General features: G+C 48.5%; 1 protein-coding gene across 1 annotated transcript in view; it reads left to right on the plus strand.

The window, feature by feature from the left end:
- Nucleotides 1-16242, plus strand: part of LOC135050654 (chymotrypsin-like elastase family member 1) — a 30870-nt gene that overhangs the window by 10326 nt on the left and 4302 nt on the right. The window contains exons 3-6 of the mRNA XM_063957081.1: nt 1700-1800; nt 8855-8980; nt 9829-9965; nt 10405-10550. Coding sequence (XP_063813151.1) covers nt 1700-1800; nt 8855-8980; nt 9829-9965; nt 10405-10550 — 510 coding nt within the window. The remainder of the gene's footprint in view (nt 1-1699; nt 1801-8854; nt 8981-9828; nt 9966-10404; nt 10551-16242) is intronic.

Genomic DNA, 16242 nt, shown 5'->3' on the forward strand with positions numbered 1-16242 from the left:
AGTGCTGATGATCACAGTCACATTCTGCCTCTTATTAACAGACAGCTGTACATTTTTTCTGATTTACTGCTGTCTGTGAATTAAAGGCAGCTCACAAGCGGTGTAACTGACACTGTCAGAGTCTTCCTTACTGAGTGCCAAACTGAGGAAAGCACAGGGGTGGGGTTCACTGTCACAGACAGAGCAGAGGCTGCTGTGTCCCTGCCTCCACCAAGGCACATGCTCCCTGTTCTCCACACCACACAGGACACTGTGCTTGTACTCCTGTCACCCAGTGTCTCTCCCTGTCACCCACTGCCTCCCCTTGTAACCCTCTGCTTCACTCTGCATTCTGCTGTCACCCTCTACCTCCTCCTGCCTTCTGTTGTCAACCTCTGCTTTCATCTGCCTTACACTGTCACCCTCTACCTCTCCCTGTCACCCACTGCTCTGTGGCATATTGTGAACTTGGGTTGTGGTGAAGGAGGGAGTCTTAAATGATATCATTGCACCTGGGCCCACCACTCACAAGTTCTGCCACTGCGGTAAGTGTAAGATGCGACTTGATATGGAGACGAACACAGTGTAAGTTTTTAGTGTGCACATGCACTGTACGGAAATGCACGTTTTATGCAAAGAAAGAAAGATGCTTTTATCTAACTCTACATGAACCCCTGTGTGTCCCTAAATGGATGGTTGAGTTTCCAAGAAATTGTCAGTTTGAAACAACTTTATGTTCACTATTGACATCAAATAAATATATATATATATATATATATATATAAATAATAATAATAATTATTATTATTATTATTATTATTATTATTATTATATGTTTACTCTGTAGTGACTTGACTTGGAACAAACGTACTATGGCCACGTGATCTGTTTAAAGTTTCACAGCACTGAACTATGGTGGTCATTCCGAGTTGTTCGCTCGCCGCTATTTTTAGCAGAATTGCTAACAGGCTAAAATCCGACAGTTCTGCGCATGCGTATGCACAGCAGGGCGCACGCGCTAAGCAATTTTACACAAAACTATGCTATTTCACTCACGGGCGAACAAAGCTTTTCAATCGCTCTGCTGATCGTAGTGTGATTGACAGGAAGTGGGTGTTTCTGGGCGGAAACTGGCCGTTTTCAGGGAGTGTGCTAAAAAACGCAGGCGTGCCAGGTAAAAACGAAGGAGTGGCTGGAGAAACGGGGGAGTGGCTGGCCGGACGCTGGGCGTGTTTGTGACGTCAAACCAGGAACTAAACGGACTGAGGTGATCGCAATCTAGGAGTAGGTCTGGAGCTACTCAGAAACTGCAAGGAAATACTTAATAGCAGAATTGCTAATCTTTCGTTAGCAATTCTGCTATGCTAAGATACACTCCCAGAGGGCGGCGGCTTTGCCTTTGCATTTCTGCTAAAAGTAGCTAGCGAGCGAACAACTCTGAATGAGGGCCTATGTGACTCAGAGCTCATAGAACACACCTAGAATGTATGTCTCATGAATAGATATTAAAATAAAACAACTTCATCAAAAGGTTTAGGTTGGAAAAATGTAGATTATTATTTACATATTACTGTAGCACAACTTCCATGCATATGTTTTAATACTATTATATGCATTGTAGAATCAGGTATTAAGAAGCATGTATTAATCATTATATCCAAGGTTTTATTATTCAGTTAATTGTGTCATATAGTAATGTCCTGTTTTTGTGTTCCTCCAGGTATCTCTTCAGTATCTCTCTGGCAGCAGCTGGTACCACACCTGTGGAGCTTCCCTGATCCGTGCTAACCGTGTGCTGACTGCTGCTCACTGTGTGGACAGGTAACAGACTGGCTTGTTTATACTGTAGTTAATAATCCCCTGAGAGATCACTAGTATATTGGGGGAGATGTACTAAGCCTGAAAAGTGATAAATTTCACAGTGATAAACTGCCAGCCAATCAGCTCCTAACTATCATGTTACAGGCTGTGTTTGAAAAATGACAGTTAGGAGCCGATTGGCTGGTACTTTATCACCGTGATATTTATCACTTTTCAAGGCTTAGTACATCTAGCCCAAAATCTATTGAAAAGCTTTTTGCTTTTTTGTTAATATTTTCAAGGGAAGGGTTCTTACAAGGTATTAAAAATATTGATATAGTACATGTATATACATCAGATTAAATAATATAACTTAAACACCTGAATTACACTAAATTCAAGATTTCATCCATGCTCTCCTCTGCAGCAGGTTGCAATGTTAGGAGTTGGGTGCTTTTCTATATAACCAGTGATTTACATCTTAACAGATAGGCTTAGTAGAAATGCAGTTTATGGTTTGGCTGATTCTTAAACGGAGTACACACTAGAGCGCAGTGACGTGCGGTGGGGTGAGGCAGGTGAGGCAGAGCCTTTCCTGTCATACTTACATTTGTACCAGAGTTTTGATTGTATAAAGTATATGAAAAATACAAAGAATATGTTTGAAATATCTTTTTTGCATTATTCTAATAATTTTTATAGCCAAATCTCTGGAGTAAAAAGTTTATGGCAGGTGAGGCAGTGCCTCACCTGTGTATCTTTTCCGCACATCTCTGATCAAAACTCACCAAATTTCCCGGAGTTTATACTGCTGCACCTGTGCATAATGCCCAGATGTACACTTTGGCTCATATTTTGTGTGTAAATCTGGCTCTGGTGCTAGCTAGTGCCTCCTTAGCCTTTTAGCTCACCGCACGTCCCTGCTAGAGCGATGTCGGCACGATATGCCAGCTTGTAATGACATATTGCCTACATCGCTCAGCGTGTACGAGGGATTGCGTACTGCTAGTGACGGGCGCTTGGTTGGATGTGCTGCACACTTAACCAAGCGTTGTAGCTAGCGCCCTGTAGTATGCCAATGAAGGACGGAACATGTTCCTTCCTTCATTAGCATCGCCCCAGTGTGTACACATGATCTAGGCTGACGGGGATTCGTACCGATGTCAGAATGAATCCCCGTCACTCTACTGTTTACCCCGTATTACAGTGGTGCTGGAAAGTTTGTGAACCCTTCAGAATTTTCAAGTTTTTTTGCTGAAATTTGGCCTAAAACTACCCCAGATTTTCACACAAGCCCTAACAGTAGATAAAGAGAATCAAATCAAACAAATGAGACAAACAAATTAGACAAGCTCATTTTTTTATTGAGGAAAATGATCCAATATCACATATCAGTGAGTTGCAAAACTATGTGAACCTAACAGCCCCATGCACACTGAACGATTTTTTGAACAATGTGGACGATAGTGACACATCGTTACACTAATAGTCCAGTGTGTAAGCACAATATTATTAACGATGCGCGCACCCGCGGGTCATTAACGATATTGACTAACGACCAAGCAGGTCAGTCTGACGATATCTTCAGAAACTCATACCTCCCAACTGTCCCGATTTCAGCAACTGTCCCGCTGTCCCTCCCGTGGGTCGCAGTGTCCAGCGGGCGGGGGGCAGTTGGGAGATCCTGTGATCACCGCTGCTCTGCTTTGCAAAGCAGCAGGTGATCACGCTGAATAGATGCCATGCAGGGCATCTATCAGCACAAGGAGGGGAGGCGGGGGCTGCCCAGCAGCTCATGGAGCGCTGGACACGCCCCCAAAATGACAAAAACGGGGGTCGCAGCAGTAAGCCACGGCCCCTTGCCATGAGACTCTGCCCCTTTGCTCAAAGCTCCATCCCTTTTAGCCACAGTCGCACCTCCAGCGCGGCATGTCTTGCTTCCAGAGGAACAGAAGTTGGGAGGTATGGAAACTGCATGTTTGGGCTTGTGGCAGGATGGTGTCACTGAACGATATCAGAAGTTATATCGTTCAGTGAGTATGTACTATGCAGTTTGCCCAGGAGTTCAAGGGCAAACACTGACAATATCACTCATGGAGCATATCGTCTAGAGTTTACACGGCTTTAGGCTTAGCAGATATTTTGAAGGTGAAATTAGAGTTAGGTATTTTCAGTCTATGGGATGACAATCAGGTGTGAGTGGACAACCTGTCTTTTTAAAAGAACAGGGATCTAAGTCTGATGTTCACAACACATGTTTTTGGAAGTGTATCATGCCACGAACAAAGGAGATTTCTGAGGAACTCAGAAGAAGAGTTGTTGATGCTCATCGGGCTGGAAAAGAGTACAAAACCATCTCTAAAGAGTCAACAATCAGACAGATTATGTACATATGGAGGAAATTCCAGACCATTATTACCCTCCCCAGGAGTGGTCTACCAACAAGCAGTTCATGGGAGGAAACCCACCAACATAACAGAGTTGAAGCTGTATCTACTTTTAGGACTTTTTTGAAAATCTGAGGTAGTTTTAGGCCAAATTTTAGCAGAAATATCGAAAATTCTGAAGGGTTCACAAATTTTCAAGCACCACTGCATAAAAGGGAGGGGCCAATGCAAATGACTGCAATATCAAGCTGCCAGGTTCTGTGAGCAACACCACTTCTCTCATACACTGGTTCCACAAAGGTCTTCCTATCTCCTATATAATTGCCCAGATCTGTCACTCTGTGACTGTGTGGCTAACACTGGGCGTGGCTAGGAGCGCTCATTGGGTTAGCAGCAGGTCTATAACACCCAGTCCACAGCTGATTGGGCAAGAAACGCCCTCCCACACAGGTTACATCCAATGGGAGGCTCTGTCCTTTGGATGCTGTGTGTTCCCAGAGCAGGATTAACAGTGGGGCTGATGGAGCTGCAGCTCCAGGTCCACAACCCAAAACAGGCCCACTACATCTGCAGCAACACACCCTCCAACAATTTACACAGAAAAATCGAAACAAATTCGAAAAGGGGGCGTGGTCACAGGGTACAGTGGCGTGGCCACGCCCCATTTTCATATACTTTCAATGGAAGTTTGGAGAGACAAAAATCGGTACAGACCATAAAAAAAAGGTCCTGTACCTGCCAAAAAGGTGCAGCTGGAGGGTATGCCACTGCATCTGCAGCAAGTCTCTGTGCTGTAGATAGGGGAAAAACATCCTTTTACTGTAGTATCCTATGGGGGTCATTATGAACTGATCGCTCGCTGCAGTTCATCGCAGTGCAGCGATCAGGACAGAACTGCACATGCGCCGGCGCCGCAGTTCGCTAGCACATGGCTGACAGCCGACGGCTGTCGTTGCCTAGCGATCACCTCTGCTGATTGACAGGCAAAGGCGGCCGCTGGGCGGGAGGGGGCGCACGGCGGCGTTTGCCTACTGTTTTGTGGCCGCGGTCCAACTGTGCGATGCTTCTGTACTTGTGGGGGGGGGGGGTGCGGCCTGACATGCAGGGCCGACTAGCCCTGTGCTGGGTGTTAATCCGGCATGTCAGTGTAAGTGATCGTAGCTGTACTGAATTTAGCACAGCTACAATCAGGTCGGAATGACCCCCTATGTCCTGCTGCCAGTCCGCCTGCCCCCTCCGGCATCAACAATCCCCACGCCCTAGCCGCGGCGCACGTGGAACAAAAGCTGCTGCGGCCACTGGCATAGATGTGTATGAAAGCGGTGCAGCAGAAGGCTTTCATAGCCCTCCCAGCACCGCATACTCTATGAGCTCCGGAGCCTCCTCTGCACGTGATGTCACAGAAGTGCCTCCCCGCCACAGCCGCGCACAGATCCCCAAAGGCCCTGACTCCGCAACACAGCACCTGTCTGGCCGGCCTGGAAGCCCCGAGATGGCTAATGTATCAGATAGAGTGGGTGATATCGCGGAGCAGTGGCGGATCCAGGGGGGGGGGGCACTCGGGCCCGTGCCCCCCCTGTCATTTGTGGCCTCCGTCCACCCCAGCGCCGGCGCCGCACAGGGAGATGACGGGTGCCCGCTGAGATTGTATTACCAGCGGGCGCCCGTCTCCCTGCACAGCGGCAGCCGGAGGCAGGAGCTCAGTACTGAGCTCCGGCTTCCGGCGCTGTCACTGTGCGCCGTGCGCTATGGGAGATCTCTCATAGTGCTGACTGAGGAGCGGACGTTCAGGGAGGAGGAGGACTGCAGCGGTCTGGAAGCGGGAACGGGGCTTGGTAAGTATGTTCTGTTTTCTCTTCCTCAGTGCAGCGGGGGCATCTACTGGGGGCAAACTACGGGGGGGGGGGGGGGTATTACTGCTGAGGGGCATCAACAAGGCAACAAGGGCATTACTACTGGGTGGGGGGGCATTACTACTGGGGGCATTATTACTGGGGGAGCATCTACTGGGGGCATTACTACTGGGGGGATCAACAAGGGGCATTACTACTGGGGGGCATCAACAAGGGGCATTACTACTGGGGGGCATTACTACTGGGGGCAAACTACTGGGGGCATTACTGGGGGCATTACTACTGGGGGCAAACTACTGGGGGCATTATTACTGGGGGGCATCTACTGGGGGGTCATCTATTGGGGGCATTACTACTTGGGTAACATTTTTACTGGGGGGAATCTACTGGGGGCAAACTACTGGGGGACATTATTACTGGTGGCATCTACTGGGTGTATTACAACTGGGGGGCATCTACTGGGGGCATTACTACTGGGGGACATTATTACTGGGGGGCATCTACTGGGGGCACACTACTGGGGGACATTATTACTGGGGGCCAACTACAAAGGGGCTAACTACTGGGGGCAAACTACAGGAGGGCATTACTACTGGCGGCGTAACTACAGGGCCATTACTACTGGCGGCGTAACTAAAGGGGCATTACTACTTGGGGGCTAAAATACAGGGGGGCATAACTACAGGGGCCAAACTACTGGGGGATAACTACAGGGGCCAAACTACTGGGGGCATTACTACTGGGGGCTAAACTACAAGGGGGGCATAACTACAGGGGCTAAACTACAATGGGGCAAACTACAGGGGGGCATTACTACCGGTGGCTAAACTACAAGCAGGCAAACTACTGGGGGCATTACCACTGGGAGGCTAAACTAAAGGGGGGGGGGGTAAACTACTGGGGTCATAACTGCAGGGGTATTACCACTGGGGGCATAACTATTAGGGCGCTAAATGACTGGGGGCATTACTACAGGCAACATTACTACTGGGGGCAATACGGGCATTGCATAAAGGGCACCACTACTATGGGGTCTATATAAGGGGCACTACCAGTACAGTGGACATTGCATAATGAGCGCTACAACTGTGGGCATTGTATAAGAAGCGCCATCTCACATGCACCGAAGCCGCACGCAAATGTACTTGCCCCTTCCATGGTGCCCCCCCCTATCATTTTCTTCTGGATCCGCCCCTGTCGCGGAGGGTAATGTCTGGACACTGACACTGCACGGCACTCTCACCTTTTACATTGATTCAGCGAGTCAGTCAGTTCTGCCAGCCAGTCACTATTTTTTAGCGCTGATGTCCCAACGCGCTGCATTACAGGGAAGTATATGCACTAAATAAACTACAGCTCCCAGCAACCCTTAGCGCCAAAGCATTCAGGCGCTAAGGGCTGCTGGGAGCTGTAGTTTATTGAGGGCTTCTTCTTCCCTGTAATGCGGTGCGTTGGGACACCGGCGCTAACAATAGTGATTGGCTGCTGTGCGAGTCTCCGGTAGAGCCACTGCCAAAGGGAGGACAGCAGCCTAGCTGCTTCCAGGAAGAGAAGCAGGAGAAGCATTACCCGCCTCTCCCCCACTCACAGTACACCCCCCACGATGGCTCCGGACCCCCTTCCCCACCTGCAGCATCCCTGCACCCGACCCTCCCCCACCCGTGGCACCTCCGCACCCGTGGTGGCTCCGGATCCCCACCCGAGGCACCCGCCCCACCCCCACCACTGCACCAGCCCCTCCCCCACCTGCACCACCCCCCGCAACCACCCCACCCGCGGCACCCCCGGCCTCTCTCCCCCATCCGCGTCTCCCCCACAATCGCCCCTCCCCCAACCACAGCACCTACTAGGTGATTTATCAGGCCCTGCGTGCACTGTTCACGCTGTTGCAAAGGACCACGACCCCTTAACCATCGCACGCCCTTTGTCCGTGCAATATTTAACCACTCATACAATTATGATTGGTGGTAATACAACTATTGCACGCCACAAAAGTGTGCAAGGTTAAGGGGCATAGCCCCTCACGACGGTGAGAAGAGCGCCCGTAGGGCGCGATTAATCCCCTAGTTAGACTATACGTTGTAATGCTGCAGATCCCTATTGAGGGATCTCCACTGTTCTGCCACTTATGCTGGTTAAATAGAGTTGTGAGGCCTTGTCGACCCAGCCTATATATACTCAACAGTGGCCAATTTTTTGGCCGCTGCTGATGCTCAATGCATTATAGGGGGTCATTCCGACCCGTTCACACGCTGCAATTTCTCGCAGCCGTGCGAACGGGTCTGAACTGCGCATGCGCGCGGGCGGCAATGTGCAGGCGCGTCGGTTGCCGGCAACAGCCGTTGCCATGGAGCAATGGACCTTGCAAAGAAGCCGTTTGCAGCGGCGAACGCAAGAAGATTAACAGGCAGAAGGCGGACCTGGGTGGCAACTCACCGTTTTCAAGGAGTGTCCAGAAAAACACAGGCGTGCCCAGCCATTGAATAGGAGGGTTCCTGACGTCAGCTACAAGATGGATCATTGCAGCGGGTGAGTAAGTCCTGAGCTGTGCAGAGACTGCACAAACTTTTTGTTTGTGCAACTCTCTGCACAAGTAATTGCAGCCCTGCACAGCCCATACCCCCTCCCCTGTAGGCGGCGATTTGCCTGGTCGCAGCAGGTCGGAATGACCCCCATAATTGGTACCTTAAGCAATTAGCACATAAAGTTGTTTTGTGCTGTGGTTCTCACATTACTACTATAAAACTGCTGACGATATTTGGATTCATGCTTTAGAAAATTACTGACAATACACACTGAAAATTCCGTGTTCCTTCTTCTCATCCTCTGCAACAGAGTAGTCTCCTTCCGTGTGGCTCTGGGAGATCACAGCCTCAGTGCTAATGATGGCACTGAACAGTACATTTCCGTGTCTTCCATCAGGAAGCATGCCAGCTGGAATACCAACAATGTTGCTGCTGGGTAAGAAACTATAATAGGAAAAGATTATCATAGTTACTGTAACTAAGACTTTGTAGTGGATGTGAAAAGATAGTATAACATCTGTACTAGGCAAAATGTACAAAGTGAGCACTGGCAGATGCATGTGCAATTTTACTGACTACAAGGATTAATGAAGCTTCTCTTTCCGGTATGTTGCTACCTTGCACTATGCTTTTAAAGCGGAACTAGCCACCTCCAAAAACAGGTTACTAAGTTGCAGTAAGTTTGCTGGTTTCTACAAGGTCAGAATGTTAATATTCATTTATTAAGAAAACTACTTGCTGGATGCTGCATTTACACACTTCAATATTGCAACCAATTGGCCCAATAGCACATCATCTGTGGTCCTAAAACAATGCAATGCCTGATAAAAATCTCCTACATCAATAGGAACATTATTGCACATGGTGAAAATACATCCATATGTAGATGGTTAACATCCATAAATGGTTTGCCTTCAATGGCGGTGATCCAATGGTTTTCCATAATTGATGGCAGAGAAGACGGTAATTTTGTTCCTCCTGTGGCGCAGAAAACACAGAGTTTAGCCCTGCCCCCTTCCCTGATTGGTCACTGCTCACTGGGTCCCATCTCCCAGTAGGTGAGAACCAGTGCCTGCACTGGTAGTGATGGCCATCAATGGTGTAAACCATCAATGGCTCACCATTGATGGCTTCCTGCCATCGATGTAAAACACTGATGTCATTATTGATGGTAGACCCTTTGATGGCCATCCCTATCAGATTAGTGATGGTAGTCACCTAAGTGCTTGAGATTATAAATGTTTCCTTTATCTATTGAAAGTCTCAATATTTATATTTTTGCAGCAATGATATTGCTATCCTCTGGCTGGCCTCCAGTGCTACCCTGAACAGTTCTGTGAAACTGGCTACACTGCCTGCTAGTGGCGTTACCTTGGCACACAACTACAACTGCGTTGTTACAGGCTGGGGAAGACTCTCCAGTAAGTTCTCTGTGTACAATATTGTTTGTAAAATGGGCTAGATTTTATAGTGGTATGTAATTGGAGGGACTACGCTGCAAAAGGCAGAAGGGCAATAGTATACTTTTTAGGAAAGGACATGTTGAATGTTTTACTTTGAAAGATATATTTATTGAAAATTGTCAGAAACATAAGTACAACAAAAGAGCAAAAAAAAATAAGAGAATGATGAAAAAGAATACTTTCTAAATCAATATATATTACATAGAAAACAAAGGGTATAATTCAGTAGGTTCATCAAAGGAATCGGCTGAATCTGAGAAACTAAAAAGTCAGGACAGCCTTTGATGTAGATCTCTGCCTCTATAAAGTCCACAATATTAAAGAAAGTAATGCAAAAGTAACGCCACTGATTATGTATCATTTTTTTATTATTTCCATAACTTACCTTTCTGTGCAGCTAATGGTGCTGCTGCCACCATCCTCCAGCAGGTCACTCTGCCCGTTGTTGCCCACGCAACCTGCTCTACTAGTTCCTGGTGGGGCTCCACTGTCAAGACCACTATGATCTGTGCTGGTGGTGATGGAGTCAAATCTTCCTGCAATGTAAGTTGAATCTACTAATTTTCCTTTAATAGACCTAGAAATTTATAAATATAATCCAGTTCATAATATAAAGTCTGATATATTTTATAAATCCAACTACTAATATGTATTTCTCTGACGTCCTAGTGGATGCTGGGGACTCCGTCAGGACCATGGGGAATAGCGGCTCCGCAGGAGACAGGGCACAAAAGTAAAAGCTTTAGGATCAGGTGGTGTGCACTGGCTCCTCCCCCTATGACCCTCCTCCAAGCCTCAGTTAGATTTTTGTGCCCGGCCGAGAAGGGTGCAATCTAGGTGGCTCTCCTAAAGAGCTGCTTAGAGTAAAAGTTTTGTTAGGTTTTTTATTTTCAGTGAGTCCTGCTGGCAACAGGCTCACTGCATCGAGGGACTTAGGGGAGAGAAGTGAACTCACCTGCGTGCAGGATGGATTGGCTTCTTAGGCTACTGGACACCATTAGCTCCAGAGGGAGTCGGAACACAGGTCTCACCCTGGGGTTCGTCCCGGAGCCGCGCCGCCGACCCCCTTGCAGATGCCGAAAAGTGAAGAGGTCCAGAAACCGGCGGCAGAAGACTTTTCAGTCTTCATAAGGTAGCGCACAGCACTGCAGCTGTGCGCCATTGTTGTCAGCACACTTCATAGCAGCGGTCACTGAGGGTGCAGGGCGCTGGGGGGGGCGCCCTGGGCAGCAATGATAGTACCTTATTCTGGCTAAAAATACATCACATATAGCCCCTGGGGGCTATATGGATGTATTTAACCCCTGCCAGGTCTCAGAAAAACGGGAGAAGAAGCCCGCCGAAAAGGGGGCGGGGCCTATTCTCCTCAGCACACAGCGCCATTTTCCCTCACAGAAATGCTGGTGGGAAGGCTCCCAGGCTCTCCCCTGCACTGCACTACAGAAACAGGGTTAAAACAGAGAGGGGGGGCACTTATTTGGCGATATGACTATATATATTAAAATGCTATAAGGGAAAAACACTTATATAAAGGTTGTCCCTGTATAATTATAGCGTTTTTGGTGTGTGCTGGCAAACTCTCCCTCTGTCTCCCCAAAGGGCTAGTGGGGTCCTGTCCTCTATCAGAGCATTCCCTGTGTGTGTGCTGTGTGTCGGTACGTGTGTGTCGACATGTATGAGGACGATGTTGGTGAGGAGGCGGAGCAATTGCCTGTAATGGTGATGTCACTCTCTAGGGAGTCGACACCGGAATGGATGGCTTATTTAAGGAATTACGTGATAATGTCAACACGCTGCAAGGTCGGTTGACGACATGAGACGGCCGGCAAACCAATTAGTACCTGTCCAGGCGTCTCAAACACCGTCAGGGGCGTTAAAACGTCCTTTTACCTCAGTCGGTCGACACAGACACAGACACGGACACTGACTCCAGTGTCGACGGTGAAGAAACAAACGTATTTTCCTTTAGGGCCACACGTTACTTGTTAAGGGCAATGAAGGAGGTGTTACATATTTCTGATACTACAAGTACCACAAAAAAGGGTATTATGTGGAGTGTGAAAAAACTACCTGTAGTTTTTCCTGAATCAGATAAATTAAATGAAGTGTGTGATGATGCGTGGGTTTCCCCCGATAGAAAATTATTGGCGGTATACCCTTTCCCGCCAGAAGTTAGGGCGCGTTGGGAAACACCCCTTAGGGTGGATAAGGCGCTCACACGCTTATCAAAACAAGTGGCAATACCGTCTCCAGATAGGGCCGCCCTCAAGGAGCCAGCTGATAGGAGGCTGGAAAATATCCTAAAAAGTATATACACACATACTGGTGTTATACTGCGACCAGCGATCGCCTCAGCCTGGATGTGCAGTGCTGGGGTGGCTTGGTCGGATTCCCTGACTGAAAATATTGATACCCTTGACAGGGACAGTATTTTATTGACTATAGAGCATTTAAAGGATGCATTTCTATATATGCGAGATGCACAGAGGGATATTTGCACTCTGGCATCAAGAGTAAGTGCGATGTCCATATCTGCCAGAAGTTGTTTATGGACACGACAGTGGTCAGGTGATGCAGATTCCAAACGGCACATGGAAGTATTGCCGTATAAAGGAGAAAAAGACAACGTCTTTTCAGCCTCAGTCCTTTCGTCCCCATAAGGGCAAGCGGGCAAAAGGCCAGTCATATCTGCCATGGGATAGAGGAAAGGGAAGAAGACTGCAGCAGGCAGCCCATTCCCAGAAACAGAAGCCCTCCACCGCTTCTGCCAAGTCCTTAGCATGACGCTGGGGCCGTACAAGCGGACTCAGGTGCGGTGGGGGGGGTCGTCTCAAGAGTTTCAGCACGCAGTGGGCTCACTCGCAAGTGGACCCCTGGATCCTACAAGTAGTATCCCAGGGGTACAGATTGGAAATTCGAGACGTCTCCCCCTCGCAGGTTCCTGAAGTCTGCTTTACCAACGTCTCCCTCCGACAGGGAGGCAGTAGTGGAAACAATTCACAAGCTGTATTCCCAGCAGGTGATAATCAAAGTACCCCTCCTACAACAAGGAAAGGGGTATTATTCCACACTATATTGTGGTACTGAAGCCAGACGGCTCGGTGAGACCTATTCTAAATCTGAAATAGTTGAACACTTACATACAAAGGTTCAAATCAAGATGGAGTCACTCAGAGCAGTGATAGCGAACCAGGAAGAAGGGGACTATATGGTGTCCCGGGACATCAGGGATGCTTACCTCCATGTCCCAATTTGCCCTTCTCACCAAGGGTACCTCAGGTTCGTGGTACAGAACTGTCACTATCAGTTTCAGACGCTGCCGGTTGGATTGTCCACGGCACCCCGGGTCCTTACCAAGGTAATGGCCGAAATGATGATTCTTCTTCAAAGAAAATGGACGATCTCCTGATAGGGGCAAGGTCCAGAGAACAGTTGGAGGTCGGAGTAGCACTATCTCAAGTAGTTCTACGACAGCACGGGTGGATTCTAAATATTCCAAAACCGCAGCTGTTTCCGACGACACGTCTGCTGTTCCTAGGGATGATTCTGGACACAGTCCAGAAAAAGGTGTTTCTCCCGGAGAAGAAAGCCAGGGAGTTATCCGAGCTAGTCAGGAACCTCCTAAAACCAGGAAAAGTGTCAGTGCATCATTGCACAAGGGTCCTGGGAAAAATGGTGGCTTCTTACGAAGCGATTCCATTCGGTAGATTTCACGCAAGAACTTTTCAGTGGGATCTGCTGGAAAAATGGTCCGGATCGCATCTTCAGATGCATCAGCGGATAACCCTGTCTCCAAGGACAAGGGTGTTTCTTCTGCGGTGGCTGCAGAGTGCTCATCTACTAAAGGGCTGCAGATTCGGCATTCAGGACTGGGTCCTGGTGACCACGGATGCCAGCCTGAGAGGCTGGGGAGCAGTCACACAGGGAAAAAATTTCCAGGGAGTGTGATCAAGTCTGGAGACTTCTCTCCACATAAATATACTGGAGCTAAGGGCAATTTACAATGTTCTAAGCTTAGCAAGACCTCTGCTTCAAGGTCAGCCGGTATTGATCCAGTGGGACAACATCACGGCAGTCGCCCACGTAAACAGACAGGGCGGCACAAGAAGCAGGAGGGCAATGGCAGAAACTGCAAGGATTCTTCGCTGGGCGAAAAATCATGTGATAGCACTGTCAGCAGTGTTCATTCCGGGAGTGGACAACTGGGAAGCAGACTTCCTCAGCAGGCACGACCTCCACCGGGGAGAGTGGGGACTTCATCGGGAAGTATTCCACATGATTGTGAACCGTTGGGAAAGACCAAAGGTGGACATGATGGCGTCCCGCCTGAACAAAAACTGGACAGGTATTGCGCCAGGTCAAGAGACCCTCAAGCAATATCTGTGGACGTTCTGGTAACACCGTGGGTGTACCAGTCGGTGTATGTGTTCCCTCCTCTGCTTCTCATAACCAAGGTACTGAGAATTATAAGACGTAGAGGAGTAAGAACTATACTCGTGGCTCCGGATTGGCCAAGAAGGACGTGGCACCCGGAACTTCAAGAAATGCTCACAGAGGACTCATGGCCTCTGCCGCTAAGAAGGGACTTGCTTCAGCAAGTACCAGGTCTGTTCCAAGACTTACCGCGGCTGCGTTTGACGGCATGGCGGTGGAACGCCAGATCCTAAGGGAAAAAGGCATTCCGGAAGAGGTCATTCCTACCCTGGTCAAAGCCAGGAAGGAGGTGACCGCAAAACATTATCACCACATGTGGCGAAAATATGTTGCGTGGTGTGAGGCCAGGAAGGCCCCACGAAGAAATTTCAACTCGGTCGATTCCTGCATTTCCTGCAAACAGGAGTGTCTATGGGCCTCAAATTGGGGTCCATTAAGGTTCAAATTTCGGCCCTGTCAATTTTCTTCCAGAAAGAATTGGCTTCAGTTCCTGAAGTCCAGAAGTTTGTCAAGGGAGTATTGCATATACAACCCCCTTTTTGTGCCTCCAGTGGCACTGTGGGATCTCAACGTAGTTCTGGGATTCCTCAAATCACATTTTAAACCGCTCAAATCTGTGGATTTGAAATATCTCACATGAAAAGTGACCATGCTGTTGGCCCTGGCCTCGGCCAGGCGAGTGTCAGAATTGGCGGCTTTGTCTCACAAAAGCCATATCTGATTGTCCATTCGGACAGGGCAGAGCTGCGGACTCGTCCCCAGTTTCTTCCTAAGGTGGTGTCAGCGTTTCACCTGAACCAGCTTATTGTGGTACCTGCGGCTACTAGGGACTTGGAGGACTCCAAGTTGCTAGATGTTGTCAGGGCCCTGAAAATATAGGTTTCCAGGACGGCTGGAGTCAGGAAAACTGACTCGCTGTTATCCTGTATGCACCCAACAAACTGGGTGCTCTTGCTTCTAAGCAGACGATTGCTCGTTGGATTTGTAGCACATTTCAACTTGCACATTCTGTGGCAGGCCTGCCACAGCCTAAATCTGTCAAGGCCCATTCCACAAGGAAGGTGGGCTCATCCTGGGCGGCTGCCCGAGGGGTCTCGGCATTACAACTCTGCCGAGCAGCTACGTGGTCGGGGGAGAACACGTTTGTAAAATTCTACAAATTTGATACCCTGGCTAAAGAGGACCTGGAGTTCTCTCATTCGGTGCTGCAGAGTCATCCGCACTCTCCCGCCCGTTTGGGAGCTTTGGTATAATCCCCATGGTCCTGACGGAGTCCCCAGCATCCACTAGGACGTCAGAGAAAATAAGATTTTACTTACCGATAAATCTATTTCTCGTAGTCCGTAGTGGATGCTGGGCGCCCATCCCAAGTGCGGATTGTCTGCAATACTTGTACATAGTTATTGTTACAAAAATCAGGTTATTATTGTTGTGAGCCATCTTTTCAGAGGCTCCGCTGTTATCATGCTGTTAACTGGGTTCAGATCACAGGTTGTACAGTGTGATTGGTGTGGCTGGTATGAGTCTTACCCAGGATTCAAAATCCTTCCTTATTGTGTACGCTTGTCCGGGCACAGTATCCTAACTGAGGCTTGGAGGAGGGTCATAGGGGGAGGAGCCAGTGCACACCTCCTGATCCTAAAGCTTTTACTTTTGTGCCCTGTCTCCTGCGGAGCCGCTATTCCCCATGGTCCTGACGGAGTCCCCAGCATCCACTACGGACTACGAGAAATAGATTTATCGGTAAGTAAAATCTTATTTTTTCAACATGTCCCCTATACTATTAAATTATATAAGATGC

Source organism: Pseudophryne corroboree, chromosome 2 (assembly GCF_028390025.1).
Source record: "Pseudophryne corroboree isolate aPseCor3 chromosome 2, aPseCor3.hap2, whole genome shotgun sequence".
Lineage (NCBI taxonomy): Eukaryota > Metazoa > Chordata > Amphibia > Anura > Myobatrachidae > Pseudophryne > Pseudophryne corroboree.